The following is a 25,143-nucleotide window of genomic DNA, read 5'->3' as shown; positions in this document are numbered from 1 at the left end:
TTTACCTCCTCTTAGTAATGAGATTTACTTCAACAAATGTAATGTTCTAAATATGAGTAAACAGGAAGATTTCCCTCCACTGTGTAGTGCGGTATCACTTTAAGTTTGCTCTGCTTTGTTGTTTTTAGTGACAAAGTTCTTAGAAGTACCACAAATATTTTATTGTCAGATATAGTCCATATTCAGGTATATGAGGCTATCATATGATTGTCCCTTTCCAGTGTACAACTCCATTTCCTTGCTTGAATTTGAATTTTTTTAATGTACCAAATTTCTCCAAATGACTCTCTATGACATTTTTAGATTGTTGATATAATCAATCCCTCTGGAACCCTGATTTTCATGCACACTGCTTTATAAATCTTAGAGAAGATAATATCTACTGTCTGTCTTTCATCTCTTTTAATTCTCTTTTTTAAAGATTTATTTATTTATTTATTTTCCTCCCATCCTGCTGTTTTTGCTGTCTGTGTTGTCTTCTCTTCTCATTTTCTCTCCTCTAGGATTCACCAGGATTTGGATCTGGAAACTTCTGATGGGGAGAGAGGTTCCCTGTCAATTGCACCACCTCAGTTCCTGGTTTTGGCTGTGCTTCTTCTTGACTCTCTCCTTGTCTCTCTTTTGATGTGTCATCATCTTACTGCATGACTCACTTGCACGGGGCACTGGCTTGCCATGTGGGCACACTTTCTCTTCTTCATTTTCACCAGAAGTCCTCAGGGATTGAACCCAGATCTTCCCATATGGTAGGTGGAAGCTCCATCAGTTGAGTCACAACCACTTCATCTCTTTTAATCCTTTAAGCAACTGTATTTGATTATAAATTGGTTTTCAATTTGGTGGCTTATTGCTCATGACTTTTAATTTTCTTCCTTTTTGTTTTTTCCTGTTATTCATATTCATTCCTCCTCCTCTGTGTTAACCACCTCAATTTTCCTACCCCACCAAATACAGTCTTCATGGAATGTCCATCAGCATTCTCTGTCCTTCCTAAGCTAACAGATGCCAAAAGCCTCAAAGATACAAGTCTAAATTAGCATAAATGAGACATATAGGAATGCAGGGAAATTTAAAATCTTATACTTTCCACCAGAAAAAGAATTGGTGGTAAAATACAAAAAAAAGTGTTTGTTTTTCCTCTGTGCTCTAAATTAGGTGATTAGCTTTATGAATTATTCCCAGGTTCTCCTATTGTAGATGCTTTCCTCCATGTAAGAAGGAAGGATGGCTGGGATAGCTCCAGTTTACATCACCTTAATTGTTTGCCATCCCAGAGGAAGAGAGATACAAAATCTTTCCCATCATCCATCTATTCAGCCTTGAAAAAAATGTCTTGGTCTCATCCTTGAGGTCCACACTGTTCTTGAACCAATCACAGTGGCTGGGGGAAGAAGTTTAAGAAGTTTCTCTGATAGACCAACCTAGTGCATGTGAAGAGGGGAGAGAGGCAGGGCAATTTATTTTCTAACCCCTCACAAGCAGAACAGAAGAAATGTTAAGCAAATAACCAATAGCCATTACAGGTAGTATTCCAGAGCACTATTTTAGTGTGGACCTGGGCTTATCTGTGTTATTAAGAACATAAATTCCACTTTACAAAAGTGCTACCTAGTGTTGAAGGCCCATTATTTAGACATGTAGCTTTGTACTAAGTGCCTTGTTTTCTAAATGGAACAAGCTAAATTGTCACCCTGAATGTAGACTGACTTAGGAAAAAAAGTCTATTAATAGTGCCTAACAATGACAAGTAACAACACATAAACAAGGAACGCAAAAATCGAGATCACATAAGAGCAGAAGCATGCTAACAATAGTGAAATCTATTTTAAATCCATTAGCAAAGCTTCAGTAGGTACCTGTAATGAGTTTTAAAGCACCTAGGTCAGAAACACCAAACAAGCTGCTAGTTCACCACACAGGCTCCATTAATCATTTATGTTGCCTGCAAAACTGGCCTGTTAAAAATGGTCCAAGCTGACAGTGGAGGAGATGCTGATCCGTGAAATTTTCAGACATCAGTACTGTACAGATGTTAAGCATCAATGACAGCTGTGATAAGAAACTGAAGGCTGTTGGTGCTATACGGAAGAAAAGATTCAGAAAAATGACCTAGAATATTTTAACTAGACTAATGTTTCTCCCATTAGGGTACCAAGCAAAACAGCCAGATTTTTGGAACCTCACTAGATGCTCTCTTTTCTATCCTTTAAATCCAATTTGATGGTTTGATTGGTGTGCTTTATCACTTCGTAAATCACAATGGCTGATTCCACTGGCCATTGAATTCTTGCATGGATAAGCAGCTGTGAAGAAAGTAGGCATCTCAGAGGTTGTGGTGTTACCTACTAAGCATCAAATGTGTGTGTTCCCACACCAGTTTGTGCCAGGTACACTTATTACTACAATAACATAATTAAATGTTAGTACATGGAGGTAATACTTATACTAAAAGAGAGTCTTTCCTGTGAAAACCAAGCTGAATCTATTGTAAATCTTGACTAATATAACTTCCAAAAAATGCTGTAGAATTAGATGACTACACTTTTATTAAAGTGGTTGGGCTAGTTAATTCTTTATTCACGTTGTGTGCCTTCAACTGCCCTTCCTCTATATGTACCACCCTGGTCTGTTCTCCAGGAGTTTGAACCATAAGGAGTTACTTCATCAAAGGGCTCCTTTGCTCTCTGGTTTCCACTTGTTGGGACCAACAAGAAGCAGTGGCAGGAGATAAAAGGGAGGGAAGTTTCTACTATTTTTTGCCCTGGCTCCCTCAATGTAGGGTCACACTGTGCCGGCTACATCCGTGGACTAATGTTCTCATTCTCTGACAGGCAGCCTTTCCATTTTGCCTTCTGCTAACCACTCACTCTCTTTTCCTTTCAGGCCTAGAGGCAGTAACTCTGCTCAGTTTTTACCAATCCTAAGGTATTTCCTTATCTCTTATGCTTCCTCATGCTTTGTTCACATTTTCATTTGCAATCCCTTTTTTGACTCTCCTTAACTTTTCCAATTTGAGGGTACCAGCTTTTTCCTACCAACACCATGATTGGTATGGTGGTAGAGTAGAAGCATGTGGACCCTGGCATGAGTAATTCTGGATACAAATCTTGACTCCATAATTTACTACACTAACTGAAATAAGTAGAGCATCCATCGGTCCTCTTCAAACTCCAATTTATTTATAAAATAAATTTATAAAAATGTGGATAATAATAAATTCTACTCCACAGGCAGACAGTATGTTCCCACTACCATAGGGAGATTTATTTATAACTCTGTGGTTTAGCTCATCATTTGGCACATGCTAAGTGATTATTAAGTTTTGGTAAGTGAACCAATAAATTTATGAATGAAACAATATTTTCTCATACAGACTCACTTCCTGGTAAATTTGACAGTCTTTAATTAAATGATGCTTCTATGTCATTTCATAAGGATATTTCTTGAGAACCATTTTAGTTGCAGCTGCAAAACTTTCACTTTGGTTTCTTCCTTTTGGTTAGCACACAATCTAAAATAAATCTAAAACTGACATGAGCTAAAATAAAATGGTATAAAATGAGTCATGAAGATACACATTTCTTTGGTCTAAGAGTCATGCTGGCTAAGATTTTAAAAAGAAATTAAATTCTGATTTACTAGTCAAATAGACTTACTTAAAAAATGGCACATTTGCAAATTACCATAGTATGCTGTACTGACATTTCAACAGTTTTCTATCTAACACTCATATAACATGATAGAGCACTATGTATTGGGCACATTCTAATTGCTTTGGTATATGAACCACATAGGTATGAAACTATGACCCTCTGATGTAGTTACTTTTTCATTATCCCCATTTTATAGAGAAGGAAACTGAAGTATACACAGGTTAAGAATTTGCTCGACTTTTAACTTGCTGAAAGTCCCATGGTCAATATACGGTAAAGCCAGAATATGTACACTTATCCACTAGCTCACAGTTGTCTGTAGCAGAGACAACAGTCTGTGTTCCCTTCACCATTTCCTCTTTCAGAAAAGACAGAAAAGCTGCATTTCCTATCTTACCCTGCAACTAGATAGGACCCTGTGCCTGAGTTCTGGCCAGAGGAATGTGCACAGTAATGATATAACCCTCTCCCATACTTGTCCCTTTAAATGATTGTGGGAAGCCCTCCAGCTCTCCCTTCCCCTTGATGGCAACCCAGGGAGCGCTGTGTTCCACTTGGGACTGCTGTAAGAAAGAGGAGGGGTGCCCAACCTCATCTTTACCATGATGCAAAGGAGAATTAGACGTCCATTGAGGGAAACAGTTATGATCTGAGGGTACATTTATTTAGACCTAGCTGACTAATAAAGAAATGGGTGTTTTGAATCAGACTGTTCTAAAGTACAGCTATAATATGTGACATTGCCTTAGTTGTCAGGCAACAGGGAAGCCAATACCAGGGACTAGGCTATATGGCAAATTAATTATTCATGTTATATTGCATCAGAGCAGCTGGAAAATCTGTAGCCTCAATTAACATAGGAGGTAGAATAGGTGCTGATTTGTCGCTTTAGGAAAAATGGTTGATGAGTATCTTATGCTAATTGATCAGGGCATTTGTATGTATTGGCTATTATTGGCTGCCTGTGGCAAGGTATCAAAAATAATATATAAGAAAAAAACTGGCTGGTAAACAAGTATTATAGAACTGAAAAGGAATAGAGTGTCCAGAAATTGGGATCTTGCTGTGTTATAATGCCCCAAATAATTCAAAATAAGATGTGTGAAGATATTGAATAAAAATTCAAATATAACATCTTATTTGAATAAAATGATCTTGCACAATTATTAGATGAAGAGTATAGTCTTCCCATATACTATTCCAGAGAATCAAAGCAATCATCATAAAGTTGGGAGAGAGAGCAAAAAAGAAATGCAACAAGGTTTGAGAGCTCTTCCTATCAAAGAACTTTGTGTGCAGTTGCTGACACATAAAACAGGAACATTGCTAAGGAAACCACATACTCTGGTCTAAATAATCAAAAAACAATTCTTAGGTCCCCAACATTCAAGCAAGAAGAGTCAGGCTTCAAAGGCTGTACAACCTCAAAGGAAGGCATGGTAAGACCCGCATGAAAAATAGCCAAAGAGAGTAAAGGACAAGGAGTTTCCCTGCAGACAGAACCAGGGGTCAAAGAGAACAAGAGCCTAACGGATTCCTCCCAAGGAGAAGAATCAGGCTGATATGTTTATTCTTACAGCCTGAACAACCTTACTACCTCAAATGGGCTGATGGAACTCACTGTCAAATTGCCAGGTGTAATGTGTCACTTTAATGGTAATGTGTTGGTTCAAATTTAAAGTCTTTTCATCTCAAAAATGGCAACTTGGATATAAAAGAAATAGATAATAAGATTACCGTGGATGTCACAACAATCTGAAATGCCCCAGGGCATTTGCTTCTTAGAAAACTATAATTGCTAATTTCCCATTTGGAAAATTTCTAGTAATTATCAAAACACTCAGGGAACCTGAAATTTCAGAGAATATGAAAGTGAGATTGGCACAGTAGGATTGGTTTCTAGCCTGTAGTTAGAACCCCATGGTCCTACCCATGTTTGGTTTCTATGTGAGATAATAAGCACCGACTTACTCATTAGACTGAGGTATTCAGAGCAGTATGCCAAGGAGGTATAAATGCAAAGGGTATATATAACCTGTATTTCTCTATTACTAACTTTACTTAAAGACCTGGGAGACACATTATTTTATGTTCAAATAAACACATTATTGTGGGATAAGTTGCAACATGTAGATTGGTTTTTTGAGATAAGATATGAAACTGCAAATACATTTAATGTTTGCAGCACTGGAATACTTCAGCTTCCTGTGCTGATTCACTTGATAGGAACAATCCTACATGCCAAAATTAAATGAGAAGCTGGGACTTGAGAAGGAGCAGAAGGAAAGAAGAGGTGTAGGAGGCACTTAAGAATTCAACAAAATGGGTTTTGGTGTCTTGTGATATTTATATCTAAAATCCCAATTGTCTTAAGCCAATGAGTAGAAGAAGAAACTTGAGGCCTAGGATTTAGATGAATGAATGCTAAGTAATTGTGGTGTATGATGACACTTGGTCACCATAAAGGTGGAGTAATGGTAGGCCTATGCCTTTTATCCCTTGTCATCTTTCCTTTCCTCCCATTCAGCCCTTCTTTTCAGTTCAAATCAACATAATTTAAAGCACTATTACTCCATACAATTATGTATCTAGAGAGAGAGAGAGAAGAAAAACAAGAATAAATAAAGAGAGAGACTCCATGAATGGAATCTTTGCTCACCCCCCTTCTCGCCCTTACTCCTGCAACAGTGATGGACACAAGACCAAGGCTAAGCTACTTGGAGACAGCCAAATGAAATTGTGTCATAGCCAGCATGGAACATTGTCTTTTCACTGAAGTTAGTAAACTGAAAAGATGAGCATCTGGGCTTGCAGGTAACCATTTTATCCCATCATGGGAAGAGTCTGTCTCCTTCAAAGAGAACCCAGAGAAGGAGAGGAAGACAGAGCCCTTTCAGTCTCTGGATCCAGACATGCCATAACCCAGCCGTGGCACTGGGTTTCCCTGTTTCATTTTCTGCTTTAACTAACTAGTTGGGTTTCTGTCTCTTGCCATTTTTTCATCAAAACTCTCCTGTTCAATCCTGAGTTGATATCACATTGCCTCATATCTGCTCTCTACCATTTTACCCAGCTCTTTGTTCTGATGCTTTATTAGGATCAGAATCCTGGTGGTCTACTGCTTGCTACCTTCCAACTTCCAAGCTCTCCCAAATATCTCATCCTGGGTCCCAGAATCTCTAATAAGCCACCATTACCTTCTGCTTGTCAAAGAAGAGAGTTTGGACTTACTCTCTGTGCTGAATATTTTTGTTTCCCCCTTAAATTCTACTATCTACCTGTCTCCACTGTGTTCAGAGCTTAAGGAGGCTGAACTTAATAGACTACAGCAAGTGGATCCTTTGCCTTCTGGCTTCCAGTGGGGATTGGCCAATGGGAGGCACTTGTAGGAACACAGATTGCAGTAAGAGAAGAGAGGTAACTAATGATCTCTTGGCTTCCCTCCTTGCCTGGCGACAGGTTGACAGTGTCTATTTTCCTACACCTGAGGCCACAGCTCCTGACAGGTAGGTCTCAAATGTAGCTCTCTCCACGTCTGTGAACCCCTCCCTCCCTTGGCCCTACAGACCCTGCCGTTGCTTTCCTACATGTTTCATTGCCCCTTGATGGTTTCCCTTTTTCTGCTTTCTGCAATTACCTCATTTGTATGTGTCATCTCTTTCCTTTCAGGATCCCAAGTACAGTAACTATAGTTCCCAGAATGTTGCTGTGCATATAGCAGGACCAGGACTACTGGGACAACTTGAGTTCTATTCCTGGATTTGACATTTTTAAGGTAGGTAGTGAGCAAATATGTAGTGATTCCTTATTATGACATGGGCAAAAAGGTGAATATGGTCAAGTCCCTGACCTCAACAGAACAATGAAACAAATGCTACGACAGACACATGCAGAGCCGGGCTGAAAGAGAGTCAAGGAAGAAACCACTGGGGGCCTTTGGGAAGCTGAAATCTATAAGTTGGGTTCCATGGAATGAGTATAAGGTAAACTAGCTGATAATGGGGAATAATACGGTTAGACAAAATAGACAAATCAGAAAGATGAACCTGTTGCAGAAACTGCTAATACATGGGTAGATTTGGAAATGTGTGCTTGGGAGTTTTTGGCAAATGACAGGGTTGGGAATGTAGGCAGAGGTCATGTTATAAAGGGTGCACATTGGCGCAACCTGACCAACCCTCGCAGGCTGGCTGACCCACAGGCCGGGCTGGGCGAGCATCTCTTCAGAAGGCTCAGCCTCAAGCACGACTTAGAGCCTCTGGAGCCCAGAGGCCATGGGGCATGGGGGAACCCTCTATTCCCCTGGCATCCAGGCTTCTGCCTGAGCCCCTCCAGGCAGGAGGCATCTTTTCAGTTTGCCATCTTGTAGCCCTCTAACAAGCCCTGAACCAAGTGTAAACAATAAAGTTTTGACAGCAAAAAATAAAAAATAATAAAATAAAATAAAAATTTTGACAAGCATTTAAATATCATAGCATACAATGAATTTGGGGCTTTATTCTGTAGTACTGTCGGACTGAGCGATAACTTTGGGGACACAACTTCTGTGACTGTACCATATTACATAGTGCTGACTGAGTCATGTAAAATTTTTTAAAATTAAAAAAATAAATTAACTCACAAAGACTCTCTAAAAGAGTGAAAACAGACATAAATAAAAAACTTAATTGCATATAAAGTTAAATTGGCATCGCCTCATAGAGAAAATAATTACTTCATGTATATTTTTTAAAAGTATTTGACTTTACATTCCTAGTGAAATGTATTATGAAAGGAGTCCTATTATGAAATGTTTATTGATGAAAGGTGTCTTTTTTTAATCAAAATATGATATAGAAAATAGCATCTGACTGAAAAGTATTAAAAATGTCATAAGATCTATGATTTATTGAAAGTTTACTATGTGCCAGGCAGTAGACCAGGTATTTTTACTCCTGCTGTATCATTCTATTATCACATCAAACCAATCAGACCAGAATTATCATCTCTTTTACAGATGAGAAAACTGAGATTCAGAGAGTTTAAGCAATAGCTATTAAGAGTAGGGAGTCACCATTCTCACAGCCCTGTGCTCATGGTCTTTGGCTTGGCTCAATCTAAGATGAGCTGTGACCGAGTCTTCAGTACCTTCTGCTTGAATGGCAATGTAAAGAAGGTGAAATTCATGAAGAGCAAGCCAGGGACCACCAGGGTGGAGGTGGTTGATGTCCATGCTGTAAACTGGGCCATCGCCCACCTCAACAACAACTTCATGTTCGGGCAGAAGCTGAATGTCTATGTCTGCAAGAAACCAGTCATCATGCCCAGTCAGTCACACAGGCTGGAGGGTGGGTCCTGCAGTTACAAAGACTTCTGCGGCTCAAAGAACAATTGGTTCTCCACCCCAGAGCATGCAGCCAAGAACTGCATCCAGCACCCCAGCAACATGCTACTCTTTTTCAATGCCCCTCTCGAGGTGACCGAGGAGAACTTCTTGGTGATCTACAACAAGCTGGGAGTGAAGTGGCCACCTTCTGTGAATGTGTTCTCAGGTCAGCTCCTCTTGGCTGCTGAAGTGGGATCCAAGAGTGACACCCTAGAGATGTTGGGCTTCCTGAACCATTACCAGATGAAAAACCCAAATGGTCCACACCGTGACACCCTGAAGTTATGTTTCTCCACTTCTCAGCATGCCTCCTAATTAGGTGCTGTATCATTTTGATATTATTGATGAATTCCAAAAAGAAATATTGGATTATGTTTGTAATCTGATTGTACCCAGCATGATGGAGTTATAATTAGGGCTTTGGTGGGTGGGGACTCACGGATAAAAGGCAGGGCAAGGAACAGATTTGAGGGTTTTTGATGTTGGAGTTTGATGCTGAAGTCTTAAGCTGGAGCCCCGGAAAGTAAGCTCACAGAGGAAACAGAAGTAAGCCCCAGGAAGAAAGGAACCTTGAATCAAGAGAAGCAAGACTCTGGAAGGGAGGAACCCAAGAAGCTTGAACCCTCACAGCCATCGGCAGCCATCTTTCTCCAACACGTGAAAATAGACTTTGGTGGGGGAAGTAACTTATGCTTTATGGCCTGGTATCTGTAAGCTCCTACCCCAAATAAATACCCCTTATAAAAACCAACCAATTTCTGGTATTTTGCATCAGCACCCCTTTGACTGACTAATGCAGTTGCCTAGGAAGAATTCCATCTGAGCAGATAAAAAATTTTCTTTCCTTCATGTTGTTTTTTGTTTTTCAAAAGTTCTTATATTCCTTTTTTTAATACTAGGTTAATAGGGGCTTAACCATAATGTAAATGCTGGAAGTTGGGAGGGGAGGGGAATTGATATCTTCCAAGATTAACCTTCGCTTTTTAAAGATTATTGTACATGTGATTCTTTTTCCTATTCATAAAATTGTGCTGCCCATGTACACTTGGCACATTTCAATAAAATTGTTAGGGGAAAAAAAGGAGTGGGGAGTCAAACTTATTTTTCTGCTCCCAGGCTCATTCAATGAGCTAAATCGCAAAAGTAGCACATCACTAGGTGTCATAAGTTGACACATAAAAGCCATGAACATGCTTCTATTGGCTCAACCAAGGTGCAAATGTATGTCTGTGTTTAAGCATGAGCCAGTGGGCTCAGAATTCTATTAGAACTTTTGCACTGATGAAATGCTTTGCAACTTCAAAAGTTAGAAATTTATTGCCATCATGGATTGAGCCACACTTCATTCTTAAAACTAAATAAACAGAGCACATCCTTTTATTTACATAAAAGTCATAAGTCAGGGGAATAGTTTTCCCAGGCTAGATAAATATTTCTACTACTGCTTTCAGAATCCTAAGCAAAGATCCTAAGAGGCTAACCGTTAGGGACCCATAGATCATGATTTTCTCCAGCAGTACTACTCATAAAGCTTCTAAGAATACTCTATACTCTCCATCTTCCCATCATGCCCCACCCAGGATCACATCACTCTAGAGCCCAGAGGACCCAAATTATGTCATTTTTCCCCTCCCTCTGTCAGAGAAGTTGCTTCTCAAGGTGCATTTTCAGGAACTTCATCAAATTTGACTTTAAGTGTTTTCAACTAGAGCCCCATGGTTCTTTCTATTATCATTAGAATTATTTGCTTTATGTGAAGTTTCATTTTTTTCCTTGCCTTCTGTGGGTCAGAGAAAGAGGAGTCATCCAGAAGTCTTGAAATATCTGTTTCCTTTGAGGAATGGATGAGATGTCCCTATGTTTCAAAGCTGTTTATGACTGATGATGGGCAACAGTAATGTTTTTGCACAGTTTTTCCTCTTCTTAATACACACAGACAACAAACTCAGAAAAGTTTATGTGAGTCAAGAGAACTATAAAGAAGATGAGTAGCAAAGCCAGAGCAGAAACTCTGGACTTTACAAATATGCCTGTTATCACATAATGAGACAGAAGAGTGTGAGATTTGGACCAGACTTCCAGCATTGACATGCTCACAGGATGACCTCAGGGATGTTACTTAATCTATGCGCCTCACTTTCCTTATCAGTGGAACGGAGGTAATAATAGTATATGATACCTAGGGTTCATCTGAGGATTAAATTAAAACCACATGTTAAATGCTTAGCATAATGCTCAAGTGATATCAGTTGTTACTATTATTCCGACTGACCATTCTTGCTCTTGTTGTTTCAACTCTCCTTTATAGGTAAACATCTTGAAACTATTTTTTCTATATATTCTCTGCTCCTTTGCAGCCCATTTCGCCCTCAACTCAACTCTATGTTGTCTTCTGCTTCCATCAAAGTACCAAGATTTCTTTTGCTAAATTTCTTTATGATTTCATGTTGACAAATCTAACAGATGCTTTTCAATCCTTGTTTTCATCTGAACTCTCAGAGATATGCAATAAAGTTGACTCTCCTCTTCTTCTTGAAGTTTTCCTGTAGTAATAGTAGGGACTATTCTCTGACTACTCCTTAATCTTCCTAAAAGAATGCTCTCCTTTCTCATCTCAAGTAATCTCATCCACGTCTGTATTGCACACAATTGCTATGGTATTCCATGGCCAGGACCGTCAAGGGAAAGTCCATAAAATAACATAAGGGGAAAAGTCCAGGCTCTATATCACAATTTTGGATAAAACCAAATTGCTGAGTTGCTGGAACTGAACAATTGTAGCCCCAAAACCTGGTTTTTAGGCCTAAATGGCCTAGATTTATGAGTAGCAGAATCACTGCCTTATACAGTAGCATAAATTGTTTCTGATAAGGCCCTTAGAGGAGGGCAAAACTTGATTGTTCAAGACTTCTCAGACATGGGAACTTCTCATCTCATGTGGAGTTGCTAAGTTATATCACTGTCTTGGGTGACTGTTAGAGAGGAAACTTGCTCAGGTATATTATTTAGTAGATGTAATTTTTGATGATTAGTGAAGTATCCATAAGTTTTATTTCTTCAGTGTTTGGATGTATCACTGATTTCTTTGATCTAGGCCTAAGATATGGAGCATCATAAGCTGGATGGCAAAAATGATCTAATAACATATGTGGGAAAAAAGGAGAGTGGGCTAATACTAAGCTTGAGACATGGTGGTAAAAATAATTAAAGCTGTAATAGGGATAACCCATTAGTGGGAAAAAGAGGAGATTTTTCCTGATGGATCAGAAAGGAGGTAGACTGACTCATTTTGATGGCCCTAGAATGGTTGGAGAAATCAAGTTCAGTGGAGAGGCATGGCATTGAGAAAGTGAAAGCAGAAGCAGAAAGGGAAAGCCCATATCTCCCAGGAGTTCATCAGTAAATGAAAGGTGCAGTAGCTGGAATTGCTGATGCCCCAGGTGATAGGGCCATAGACAGAAACCCCAATGCCCACAGGCATGAGCTGCCATTAATGAAGGTGTTGCTGATTAAACAGGAGATTTTTAAGAAAAGCACTGGAAGAGTAGGGATAGAGAAATTTATCAAATAAGACAACATCTCAAAGGATTAATCCCCTGAGACTTCTAAAGTCCTGTAGGTGCCCCTGGTTTTTCTGCTTCCTGCCACTGAATAGAGTCCTTCTCACATTATCCTTCACCACATGCTAGGTTTACCAGTAAGAATATGACATGAAGTGTTTGAAACTGTAGCTATAGAGTATTCCTGAAAAAAAGAAAATGGCTGTCTCCCAGAACAAATACTTCCAGAAGCTGGGGCACAAGTTAGGGCATCAGTTTGGTTTGGGTGAGTTGAGATAGACTTTATTCAGTTTGATGGGAGGGGGGTTTACTAATCAAAGACTTAACCAAAGATCCCTTAGTAGTGAGTGTTTTGTTGTTGTTTTTTCTTTTATTTCTCTCCCCATTCCCCCACCCCCCACCCCAGTTGTCTGTTCTCTGTGTTCATTTGCTGCGTGTTCTTTTGTCTGCTTCTATTGTGTCAGCAGCACGGGAATCTGTGCCTTTTTTTTTTGTTGTCTTATCTTGCTGTGTCAGCTCTCCGTGTGTGCTGTGTGATTCCTGGGCAGGCTGCACTTTCTTTCACGCTGGGAGGCTCTCCTTACGGGGCGCAGTCCTTGCGGGTGGGGCTCCCCGACGCGGGGACACTCCTGCATGGCAGGGCACTCTTTGCGCGCATCAGCACTGTGCATGGGCCAGCTGCACACGGGTCAAGGAGGCCCGGGGTTTGAACCAGGGACCTCCCATTTGGTAGACGGCCGCCCTATCCACTGGGCCAAGTCTGCTTCCCAGTAGTGAGTTTATATGCTGGATTTGGCTTAGAGAGAGGCCACATTTGGGCAACAAGGAGAATTCAGGAGGTAACTCTTAGGCGATATATAATACTAGGCTAAGTTTTAATTTCACAAGGAAGGGTCATAACTACAACCATCAATTTCAATAGCCTGTCATAATGGTCTGTCCTCCTTTACTAGGCACTACCCTTGTACTTGGGGGATTCTTGTCACTCTATTAGAGAATGTAGCAGGACTTCCTAAGATGGGAATTTGATATTTTTTCAGTTATTGTGTTTGTTCTATTTACCTAGACAACACCCCATGACCACTTGAACATATTCATATGCCACAGAGGCATGCCCCAGGTGTACCCCTCCCCACACATCCTCCCATCACCAACAGCCTGCACCAATGATCCTTCCTTGCCACAATTGTGACCCTTCTGTGATCCAAAGCCTCCCTAAAAACAAAGCTAAAAAAATAAACAAATAAAAATGACAAACTAAAATAATGAAAGTATGAATGAACAAGTCCATCAGAATCTACTAAGTTCTCTTTTCTGCTCAAAAGGTATAGCAGACGAAATTTAGGATGACTTAGTAAATGAGAGTATGGGCTTTGTGATCAGGCACCCAGATTTAATACTGACTGAGTCATTTACTAGCTAATACTTTGATAAAGTTCCTGAACAACAGTCTCCACATTTCAGAAATAGGAGCAGTAACCCATTCCTCTAATGGTGGTTGTAAGAGCTGAATGAGAAAATATCTATGAAGGGCTTAGTCCTGTGTCTGGCCCCTGTTCTTCTGAGAACATTGCTCACCCTCAACCCATGGTGGTCACTGCTGTTGTGGTTTTGTTACAGCTTTCATTGTTTGTTTGTCTTTAGGATGCTAGGGAGCAGTGGAAACAACATATGCTATCATATTTTGTATACCCTTTTTAAACCTTTGTTGATAAATCATCCTAGGCATTGTGCATACAAATCTAATACTGGTTTCAGGAAATCAGATGTGCATTAATGTAATAAGCGGGAGGGAAATGCCAAAACCATGTGCACACAAGAAGTTAGCATTAGAAGTGGGAGTGAGTCCATTGAAATTCCAACCAGGGATGCTTCAGAATGCCAAGCTTGCAAATTATTTAGGTGCAATTTCAGACAGTTTAATAGTAAGAATTTCCAGGGTAAGGCGTTTTGGGGGCCCAGGTATCAAGCAATCACTTTGCAAAAAGTGGAAAAAAGGACTCGCTTATGGAAATTAAAGGAATACGTAATTTTATTTCATGTATAATTTTACTCTGAAAATATTGTCTTGATAATTCCCAGGGCCATGAATGGGTGAGGTCAGAATATTGAATATTCAGAAAAGTAAGAATGGAGGACACTTGTAATGAAACCTGGTTTAAAAAGAAGCAGTTGTCAATGCTCTTTCCTCTTCCATCTTAAGATGGATTATCTGAAGAAGGAGTTTAGGTTTTCCCTCTTTTGTACTTTCAAGGATGGACAAATATAAATATTCACCCCCCTGCCTTACTCTTTTTTATAAAATCTCTGTACAAAAGGTGCTTAGTTTTAGGAAACCCAGAAGAAATATTTTCAAGCTTATTCAGAAATGGTCATATTTAATACTTCATTCCAGTGTCTCACAATGTATTTTCAGATACAACATTGTCTATGTTTTCTCAAATATAGGAACCACAATTGCAAATAGTGTCTCACTGTTCACTAGATCCCTTTAATCCAAAGGTCACTCAGAGTAAGGAGCATAGCCCTATTCTGTGGAAGAGAATTGCAGCACTTTTAAGTGTTAAAAAGGAGCATAGCCCTATTCTGTGGAAGAGAATTGCAGCACTTTTAAGTGTTAGTACAATAATCCTTTATCAGTCCCCACAGTTGCATCCCTGAAAAGTCTCAAGGTCAGCAAAACTGAACAAGACAAGATCATAGAAAACAGGGAATTGGAGGAAAATTATATTTCAAATATAAAAATGCCCAGGAAGCATCCACTTCTCAAAGATACCTGCCTCTTCTAGTAAGCTTTTTCCAGAATCACCTTCACCAAGGTGATTACTTAGGAAATATCCGTGTGAAGAGTCTCCTATAGTTTTATGTTCTATAGACTATACTTCTCAGGAAAAATATCCACCTACCTCTTATTGTGTTGAAATCAAATGTCTTTTGCAATTATATTTCCCTATATTCTATTTTCTCAAGATGTAGAAAGTGCTTCTGTGCCTGCCTGGCTTTTTTACACATCATGGCCGAGCTTGAGTCTACTTCCCTGCAACTGACATTCTATCAATCTGTTGGGGGATGGATTGTAAACATTTCTTTCCCTCTCCTATCCCAAAGGCCCACCAACCAGTTTCATGCAAAGAGCAAGGATTAACTTTAGATAAATTATTCTGTATAAGGGCACTAACATGAAAATACATATGCCAAGTGTTTACACAGTAAAATTGTATGGACACATATTAATCTGATCATCTCACAACTGCAATCGCCAACACAGTAATTAGTTAGGATCAGCTGAGCTCACATTTTAATAAATTGTAAAATGTCTGATTCATGTCTCCTCCCTTCCTCCCTACCCCTCCTTATTTCATTATGAATGTGTCAATCTACAGCAAATCTGGGTTTCACTAAATTTCGGGTGAAGGTCATCATGAAAAAATGAGGCAAAAGAATATTTGCCACTTGTCAGTGTTCATTCATGTAAAACCACAAGGATATATTCCATATTGTGTGAGATTGTTTGAGTGAGTATTCTCATTGACATGAGAATTTCTTGTTGACATCAAAATGAGCAAGCCAAAATGACAGCATTAATGTATTTGAACAGCTGTGTCAGTGTTACTGCTCATAAAAAGTGTGAGGCTGTACTTTTACAAAAATTCTCTTGTCCAATTTATCTAGATATATATTTGAAGGGCTGTTATACTAAAAAGGAAGTAGATGTAAAAGTGGAGTGTTTTTAGATATTCAATCACTGACAATGGATTTAACTTGGGACCGCAATGCTATGAGCTTGATATTCAAAGGAGCCTGAAGTAAGTCCTAAAATGAGGCTAGAAATCTATCTGTCTTCTTCTCCATTTTGTCTTCAGCCTTAACTACAGTGTCATCTATTAGGTACTTATAAATATTTGTGATGAATTAATGTATTATTTTTATAATAATGAACTCTACTTTTCACCCAGCCACAGTCTTCCCAATGGTCCACAATATTGGCCTATCTCATGCACCTGGGCTTCTGATTTTGACATCATTGTCCCACTGATACTGGATACCTGCCCTGAGCCTCTCAATGGGGCCTTACCAAACCATCTATATCTTACAAGTCTTCTCCCATGGGGATTGATCCCTGTCCACCATGTAGTCCCTCCTAATAAATAGATTATTTATGATTGATATGCCCTACATGACTTTGAATATCATTCATCTTCTATATATGTGCTTCCTATGCCTCATCAACAAAATATGAATTCATTGGATATGTTGCATATCACCTAAGTTTTGAGAAATGTGTAATATTGAATACCCACCTTGGTAACCAATGCCATGGGATGGACAGTTCTCCCTGTCCCAATTTATCATTTCCTTAAGAGGCTGCCATTGATGTCCCAGCATGTCTCAGGACCCAGACCTCTTAGAAGGTACAACAAGACAACAAGGACAACCTGGGGTGGGGATGTGATTAGAAGCATATTTTAGTTCACTGTAAGGAAATATTTTCTAATAGGGTTATCAAATTACCAAATTATTGAATCATCAAAACCCAATCTAAAAAGTTCAAACACAGACTGCATGATCATCAGTTAGTCCTACAGTAAAAGAATGTCCTATATTCATAAAAAGAATCATTTCTACAATATCTGTGGAATACAATATTGTGGAATCAATAAATGTTTCTTGCCCTTCAATCCACATTTGGATCTATTCCCTCAAATTTTAAGGAACTGAGATAGCATATGGATGCCTTACAACCTCAAGGTAACACAAGTCAATGATTTCATTTTTAAGTTTCATTTTTAAAAAAGTATCCTTTGTGTGCTAAACATAGGTTAAGATGAACTGCCTCCTAGAAAAAGTGTAGATAGCTTTAGAATCAATCAAACTCTGCTTGATTCTAACTAGCAGCTTCAATTCTAACTAGTAGCGTGGCTTTGGTAAATTTATTTACCTCTCCAAAACTAGAAATTTTATCTATAAATGAGGATAAAAGAGTTACCTTTCTTTGTATACATACACACAGAGTATAGACATACATGTGTGTATAAATATAGGATACCTTTTGTATATACACTTTATGTGCTGTATATATTGTATATGTATAAATTATGTGTCTATATATATATTTTGTACATTATATATATATAATTGAATGGCTAGTAGGCATCAATAAAGATTTGTTACCATTATATTATTTCACTTACGTCACTTTTTTACATATTTGAAAACATGGTTTGTTTCTTTTCAACATGGAGCTGGTGGTAATGGCTCAGTTTTATTACAGCCATGTAATGTGTCTGGTTGGCACTCTGCCATACACCTCATTATACATTATCTCCCTTAATTGTCACAACACGCTGTGAAGAGGTACTATACATTTCCTCATATGACTATTAAAGTAATACAGTCAGCACTGGAATTCAGGCACTCTTGAACCAAGATCTAGACTTTTAATTTCCAAGTGATACCATCAGACCTGCAGTTCCCCGCGTGGAATTCTGCCATCATTTTCTTATCAGTGATAATACCTGCAAATATTCATTCTCAATCTGTTGATGATGCTGTTCAGTTAACCTCTCCTGTTCCTCCAGTGACCTGTTTCCTCAAAGAATGCAATCCAGAGATCTGAAAATTAGTTGGATAATAACAAACAGAGCTGTCCAAACAGGACAAAATGCAGATTTCTTAAATGCCAGCAGTTTTTATGGGTGAGTTGCCCAAAGTATAATTGATGTTTTGTATAAATTTTTTTTCAATCCAGGTAGTTACGTTTCTACTGTGTTTGGGCAATGACTCTGGACATAATATATTTCTTCCTACCAGGTTCTTTAGAATGTGCCACTTTGAAAGGCACTGTTGTCAGTTTGTGGATATACATTTATTTTATTTTCTTGGAACCCCTATGTGGCCATTGGGAGGTGCCCAGATGGGTTCTTGAAAAGTCATATATGAATTCAATTTTTTTTTTCAATGAAGCTGATTTTAAATGAATCTTGGGAGCTAATAATTAAGGGAATATTCTAGCTAATTCTCTATGGATTAAATAATTACATATTTATACATATGTACCTATGTATAAATTGTGCATATTTATTTGATGCAAATCTTGATTTTTGTATATCTGATTTGCTTTCTTTATATCTGTAACTATCTGCCAAATTAGTATTAAAATGTTACTATATTAATTCTACAATGCTAATAGTATATGTAGACATTTGTGAATTTAAAAATGAACCAGTGAGGGAAGTGGATGTGGCTCAAGTGATAGGGCCTCCGCTTACCATGGGAGGGCCCAGGTTCGATCCCTAGGGCCTCCTGATGAAAAAGAAGAAGAAAAACCATGCCTGCGTGGCAAACCAGTGCCCACATGGTGAGCTGAGTGTCCATGCAAGTGCCCTCAGGATGAGCCAGTTCCCGTGCAAGTGAGCCATGCAGCAAGATGATGATGCAACAAAGAGACACAAAGGGGAGAGTCAAGGTGAAGTACAGCAGAGACCAGGAACTGAGGTGGTATAATTGACAGGGAACCTCTCTCCACTTCAGAGGTTCCCAGGATCTAATCCCAGTGAATTCTAGAGGAGAAAGATGAGAAGACAAAAAGAGAAATAGATACAGAAGATCACACAGTGAACAAACAGCAGCGTGGGGGAGGGGGTGGGAAAAAAATGAACCAGTGAACACCAAATTTGTATAGTAAGTTTCTGCGTTCCCATCATTGCTGTTTTTTGTTTGTTTGTTTGTTTGTTTGTTTTAGGAGGTACCAGGGATTGAACCCAGGACCTCATGCATGGAAAGCAGGTGCTCAACCATCTGAGCTACATCTGTTTCCCTTCACTCTAATCTTTAACTTTGAAGTATAATTGAGGCAGCTTATTTCATTCCCTGCTTTCATGAGGGTATCATGAATGAACTTCCTTTCAGTACAAGAGCAACAGAGACTTAAGAGAACACTGGATTGGCTGTTTTGAACAGGAGGCTGGAGTCCTGCTTTGCTCACAAATGAGTTGATTTTGGTAAATTGCTTAGCTTCCTTGAGTCTCAGTATTTTGACTTGGAAATGGCAGTAACTAATGCACAAAGAGTTTATCAGGATCAAATGAGAAATGATAGGTGAAGGCATATCAGAGTAAATCTAATTAAGTGTGTGGTCTTTGAAATGTTTTCCAGGTGAAGTTGCTTGATGAAGCCTATTCTTTGAAGCTCTGCCATCTTCTCTTGGAAGCATCCCTGGCAAATATGAGTCACTGAGAAAGCTGTTGTTGTTATAATTATAATCATAATAGAAATAATAATAGCATTTATTGTACAAACAATAAATATTCTTACTTTGGGGGACTTAGAACAAATCAGAACATAGTTTCCAAGGCAAGCTGACCTTAAGCAGTGTTGCTGCAGTTCCCTCTTGCCTCTCCCCTTATCCCTTTCTTTTCCTCCAAGTGTGTCTACATTCTTAGCCCTGATGCTCTTGGCTGGCCTTCCACCCAAGGACACTGGCTTTGATCCAGTGTCCTGCTCTGTAATTTCCCCCCAAGGTGACAAATGTAAAACTGACACTTTGGGCTTGCAGACTGTTTGGAGTGACTTAAAATCTGTGTATTTGTGTTAAAAATTGAATAGGTGTTTGTTCAGCAGCACATAAATATTAAACTTGGAACGATACAGAAAAGATTAGCGTGGTCCCTGGTCAAGGAAGACATGCAAATTCGTGAAGTAGCCTATAGTCTTTTGAAACTGGTAATAGTTGCACAACGTTGTGATTGTACTGAGTGTCACTGAATTGTACACTTTAAAATGGTTTACTTTATGTTATATGAATTTCGCCTCAATAAAAAACAAGATTAGATGTCAACATTTAAACATGTGAAAAATATCCTATTAAGTCCCAGCTTCCTGGCTTCTCTTGAAACATCAGAACATGTAGCAACACTGGGCCCGCCATGGCAATTTGGGAGCACTTGGCTCCTTTAGAAGCATGAGCTAGATCCAGTGTACCAGAGTCCCTTCCTGCTATACATCATTTATTTATGTCCCTTGTCTGTCCCCTGTAGGATCCATTTGTGACACTTGTTGAACGCACAGAAGTAACCTGATTAATTCTTATCTCATATGCAGTTAGTCGCGGATGAAATCATGGACAGATGGTTTAAGGTGAACATATGTTGTTGATCTGTTTCTCCTATTTCATTAACCATTTTGCAAGCATTTTAAACAGTTTAATCATGCCACAAACCACAGCCAGAGAAGCAGTGTATGAGGGGATAATCGTGAGTTTTGTTGAACAGTTTTTTTTAAATTCCAAGCACAAGCTGCTTTGAGGTTTGATCTACTGTTCAAGGTAGAATTTCCCCAGCTCAGTAAATGTCAGTTCCAGGCGTGCTCCAAACCCCAGGCCTGCCACATTCTCGTGATTTCAAAGTCCTAGAAAGTGCCTCTTTGGTGTGGGGTTCTTCCAGCATAAATCTATGCAGGGTAAAGGGCTTCACCATGACTGTTATATTAAAGGCAAAGAGGAGAAGACTTGGAAACTTAATGTCAGAGCACCTTGTAGCTTCTAGAGTTTTCTGAGTAATTCACAACCCCTCTCCTCATTCCCTTTCCCTAAAGGGAGGAAAGTTGATGTAAGTACAGCCTAAGATGAGGACAAAATGGAGGCACGTTAATAACGGGGCAATTTAGCAGGGCAATTACAATTATATTGTTTGCGAACAAACACTCTCATTGCTGCTCTTCAATTTTTAGAGTTCTGTTGTTCACAAATCAGAGTATTAATATCTAAGGGACTGAGTTTAAGCTGTGGGCCTACAGAAAAGGGGCCGAGGCAACAGCTTGGTAAACTTTTAGTGAAGGCTGTAGATCAGAAGCACAAAAGGAGTCTCTGGGGCTTTATATGGTCTGGAATAGTCCAATAAGCTAGAAATTCCGCATAGAGAGATGTGGAGTTAAAGCATTGCATTCCTGTGCAGTCAAGGGAAACTTGCATTGTGGCTATGGCAATGGTGGGTGACTGGTCAAGGAATTGGGGATCTCGAGTTCAAAGATACAGACTATCTTGCCATTACTAACAAAAGACACTTCTATATGCCTGGCTTTGGGCAATGGCACGTTAGCCTGATGGTGACCAACCAACTGTCCTGTGGTCTGTCTAGTCTGGGGACCAGATTAAGAGTGATTCAGGGCTCTAGGCAGAGATGGCAAAGCGAATGCAAAGAGAATATTTCACTGAGCTGTAAACAGCTGGGAATTCAAACTCTTTCTCAAGGCCCATGTAACTTGCTGAGCTTTTGGCTCAAAAGCATACCATATATTTAAAAATCAAAATTGGCACAGGAGAGCATGGTGACAGAGATTCCAAACCTCAGTTTAGCATTTCCTACTTGCCATGAGTCAGAACGAATTTAGCATAATTAGGAAGAAATGAATGGACAAAAACAAATGCAACGGTAGTCACAGGGAAATAACAAATGTGTAGCCTGAGGGAAGCTACTTTTTCTTCTTGACAAACTCACAGACAAAGTACATGGTGAGATGGCACTCTGTGTCGTTCCACCTGCCTGAGCTCAGCATTTCCACACAGTCCTCATGACCGTAGGGGTCGCTGGGCTCCCCCTCCTTCCAGTTGCTATAGTTCTGCAGGGGGGTGTTGTCCGTGAACACATACTGCCCCTCTCTCTCAAGGTCATTCACCCCTATGAACACCCGGAAGAAACCACTCTTGGCGACGTAGTCAGCGATGAGCGAGTTGGCGGCTTCATCCTTGGGCATGGCGAGCATTCCACCCCGGATCCGGCAGTGGGTCAGCGATTCCCTGTAGTTCTTCTCCTCCTGCACAATGTAGTAGAACTTCTCTTCGGTTTCCCTAATCCCTGCTATGACTTTGTAGGGAGAAAAAGAAAATTATGAATATGTATCTTAAGGACGAAAAAGGTAAGTATATCATTTTGCTGGATTTGAAATTCACTTAATTCTTTGCCTGTCCTTTTTGTGGTTTGTTTTTTTTCCTCTCTACCTTTTTAACTGTCAATCAGAGAATATATTTTTACCATTTTCCCCCTTCCTTCCTCCTTAACTTCCCACACAGCTGTCCACAAACAGCTAAGTTGACTGAGACCTGTTACATGAACAGCCACTCAGCTTGTCTCATACTATTTTTCCTATCCTAGGTTATACCTGAGCCAGATTTGTAGTCCCATGACATGCCCTTCTTTCTCCCACCTCCATGCTGCTTTCATGCCTGAAAAGTCTTCTCACTGCTTCTGTACTCAGCAAATTCCTTTGTATCTTTTAGCTCTCAGCAGAAGTTGTACCTGCTATAAGAAGCCTGTCCAACACCTCTGGACAGATGTGGAGACTCTTGTGTGCCTTTCCCCTATGCTTGCATTGCCCTCTCATTTCCACTTTTATAGCACTCATCACATTGTAGCTTAATTATTTGCTTACATGTCTATCCTAATAAGCTTTGAGCATCTTGAGGATAATGCCCATGTCTTTTCCCCTCTGAAGCCTCAGTGCCTGTAAAATTGCAGGGGGGTGGTAATTGTTTATTGAACTGATAAAGGAATGATTCAGAGGTTTGTCTACTCTGTGCCTTATTCCTGGGCTGTAAACATGTACATTGATTGAGATTGTCTACACTTCATCTCAGGTACATAAGGGGGGCTAAGACATTAAGTATACTCTTCAGGACAGAATTGGGGACTGTGAATCATCCTAGAGCTCCTCATATTGGATCTAAATTTTGGAATTCAGGGCATACAAATATACTTTTTTTTCCAGGAGGTACCAGGGAAGGAACTCAAGACCTCATACATGGAAAGGAGGCACTCAAACCACTGAACTACACCCTCTCCCCTCTAAATATGCTTTTTAGGGTACATAAATTTAATTAAATTCACAAAGAAATCTGTGGCCACTAAAATTTTAAGAACTGGTGTTCTATGTTAAACCTTTGGACTCTGTGGTTTATTCATGATAGTCCAAGTCATTTCAGAGAAGGGATCTTTAGTTTGGGCCAGAACTAGAGCTTTATTGTGGTGGTTAGTTAGCATCAATTATTTCCTATGCTTTTGTATTATGAGATAAGCATGAATAACAAATATAGTTGAATTACAAGAAATAAACTCACAATAAAATGAAAACAATTGTAACAATATCTCCTTCCTTTTACTATCCCTGAAAAGAAAACATAGCCATTTCCACTATTATGGGGAAATGAACAAAGAATAACATGCATGACTAACATGGGGAAGTTGCAAAACTTAGGGAAATCCTTAAAATTCCTAAGTCAGAGTAACCTGCATGCAAATCCCTCTTTCACTGTTCTTTAGCTCCCTATCAATGGGAAGTTAATCTAAGATTCCGTTTTATCATGGTATCTACATCATAAGAATTATTATGAAGATTCATTATTATGAATGATTCCTAAGACTTATGAAGATTCACTATTCTAAGTGTTATTATTTCTCTTTCCAGAGATGCTAGCTCTATTCTATTCTTGCTGCCTCTTATTTTTAAGGCACAGCTCACCACACTTTGTCCTTTTCTCCATTCCTCTCTTTCCTATCTGTAGGCAGTGCACATATATGTAGAGGCCCTGAAATGTCCTGGAGTCTCAGGGGGATAATTAGCATTTTGAGAGCCTTTTCTACTGGCTCTGCAAACTCAGTCAGCCTTTGCCCAACCCAAGGTATTTCCTGCTAGAGATTTGTTCCGTGTAGAAAGACCAAAGTGAGTGATACGTAGCACAAAGGAAAAGCAAATTGACTCACCATTCTTAACAAACTTCATAGATGTCTTGAGTCGAGCAACACTAATATCCAATTGTCCAACAACTTTCCGGTATCTTCCACAATCACAGACAGTACCTTGTAAATGACAAAAACTGTGAATTCATGCCCAAGTACATACAGACCTGTTAGGAAAAGCATTTGTTCTCTTCTGAATATTTCCTATCTTTTTCTAGTCTGGCTATATATCTCTATGAATGGCTATAACTTTTATAAGTTATTTAAATCAAGGTTTCCAATTACTCTTTTCTTTAGGAATGCAGAAGATATCTTTTTGCATATTTTATGAGTTAAAAGATACTTCTAAACCAGAGTTTTAAAAAGAAGTGTAACTATGACAAGCCACTGCGCAGACATGGAGCACTTGGCAATTTCGTTGAATACAGAACTTGCCTGTCTATATTCAGAATAAAACCTTTACAGTTTCCTTGAAACATATTTCTAGCCAGTCCTCTCTTCCGTTACTCCATTGCTCACTGACTCGTACAACTCTCCAAAGTCAGGAGAAACCATTCATGATTAAATCAAATGCTAACTGTGATTATCCAATTGAAGTATAATTTATGTGGTTCAAGGACCAAGTTTAAATCCTATAAGTAGATTCAATTTACGATTTCAAAACCCAGTTGTCCAACAGGAATTTCATTTCTTTCTAATCCCCTTTGTTTGCCTAACTTTTGAACTACCTACTGGTATTTGATTAAGAAATACTGAGAAAGAAAGAAAATGATGTGAAATTTAAATGATACCTCTCTTTATTTAATGGCTGCTTTATGCAAACATTTCTATTTACT

At 39.2% G+C, this 25,143-nt stretch overlaps 1 protein-coding gene, 1 non-coding gene and 1 pseudogene across 2 annotated transcripts in view; 2 read left to right on the top strand and 1 right to left on the bottom strand.

Annotated features, from left to right (window-relative positions):
* The first annotated feature begins 7,077 nt into the window (after positions 1–7,077).
* LOC101440018 (heterogeneous nuclear ribonucleoprotein L pseudogene) lies at positions 7,078–9,333 on the top strand (annotated as a pseudogene).
* Positions 9,334–14,592: 5,259 nt separating this feature from the next.
* The window catches only part of COLEC10 (collectin subfamily member 10), a 43,025-nt gene continuing 32,474 nt past the window's right edge, over positions 14,593–25,143 (bottom strand). Inside the window, exons 5-6 of the mRNA XM_004480727.5 lie at positions 24,332–24,427; positions 14,593–22,438 (exon numbers count right to left, since the gene is read on the bottom strand). Coding sequence (XP_004480784.2) covers positions 22,047–22,438; positions 24,332–24,427 — 488 coding nt within the window. The 3' untranslated portion in view covers positions 14,593–22,046. The remainder of the gene's footprint in view (positions 22,439–24,331; positions 24,428–25,143) is intronic.
* Positions 20,188–20,291, top strand: LOC111761202 (U6 spliceosomal RNA). The gene has a single exon (XR_002794628.1). It is a non-coding gene; the product is annotated as a U6 spliceosomal RNA (small nuclear RNA).

This window comes from Dasypus novemcinctus, chromosome 14 (genome assembly GCF_030445035.2).
Source record: "Dasypus novemcinctus isolate mDasNov1 chromosome 14, mDasNov1.1.hap2, whole genome shotgun sequence".
NCBI lineage: Eukaryota > Metazoa > Chordata > Mammalia > Cingulata > Dasypodidae > Dasypus > Dasypus novemcinctus.
Note: the sequence above shows the minus strand (reverse complement) of the source record. Positions and strands in the feature narration are given on the sequence as shown.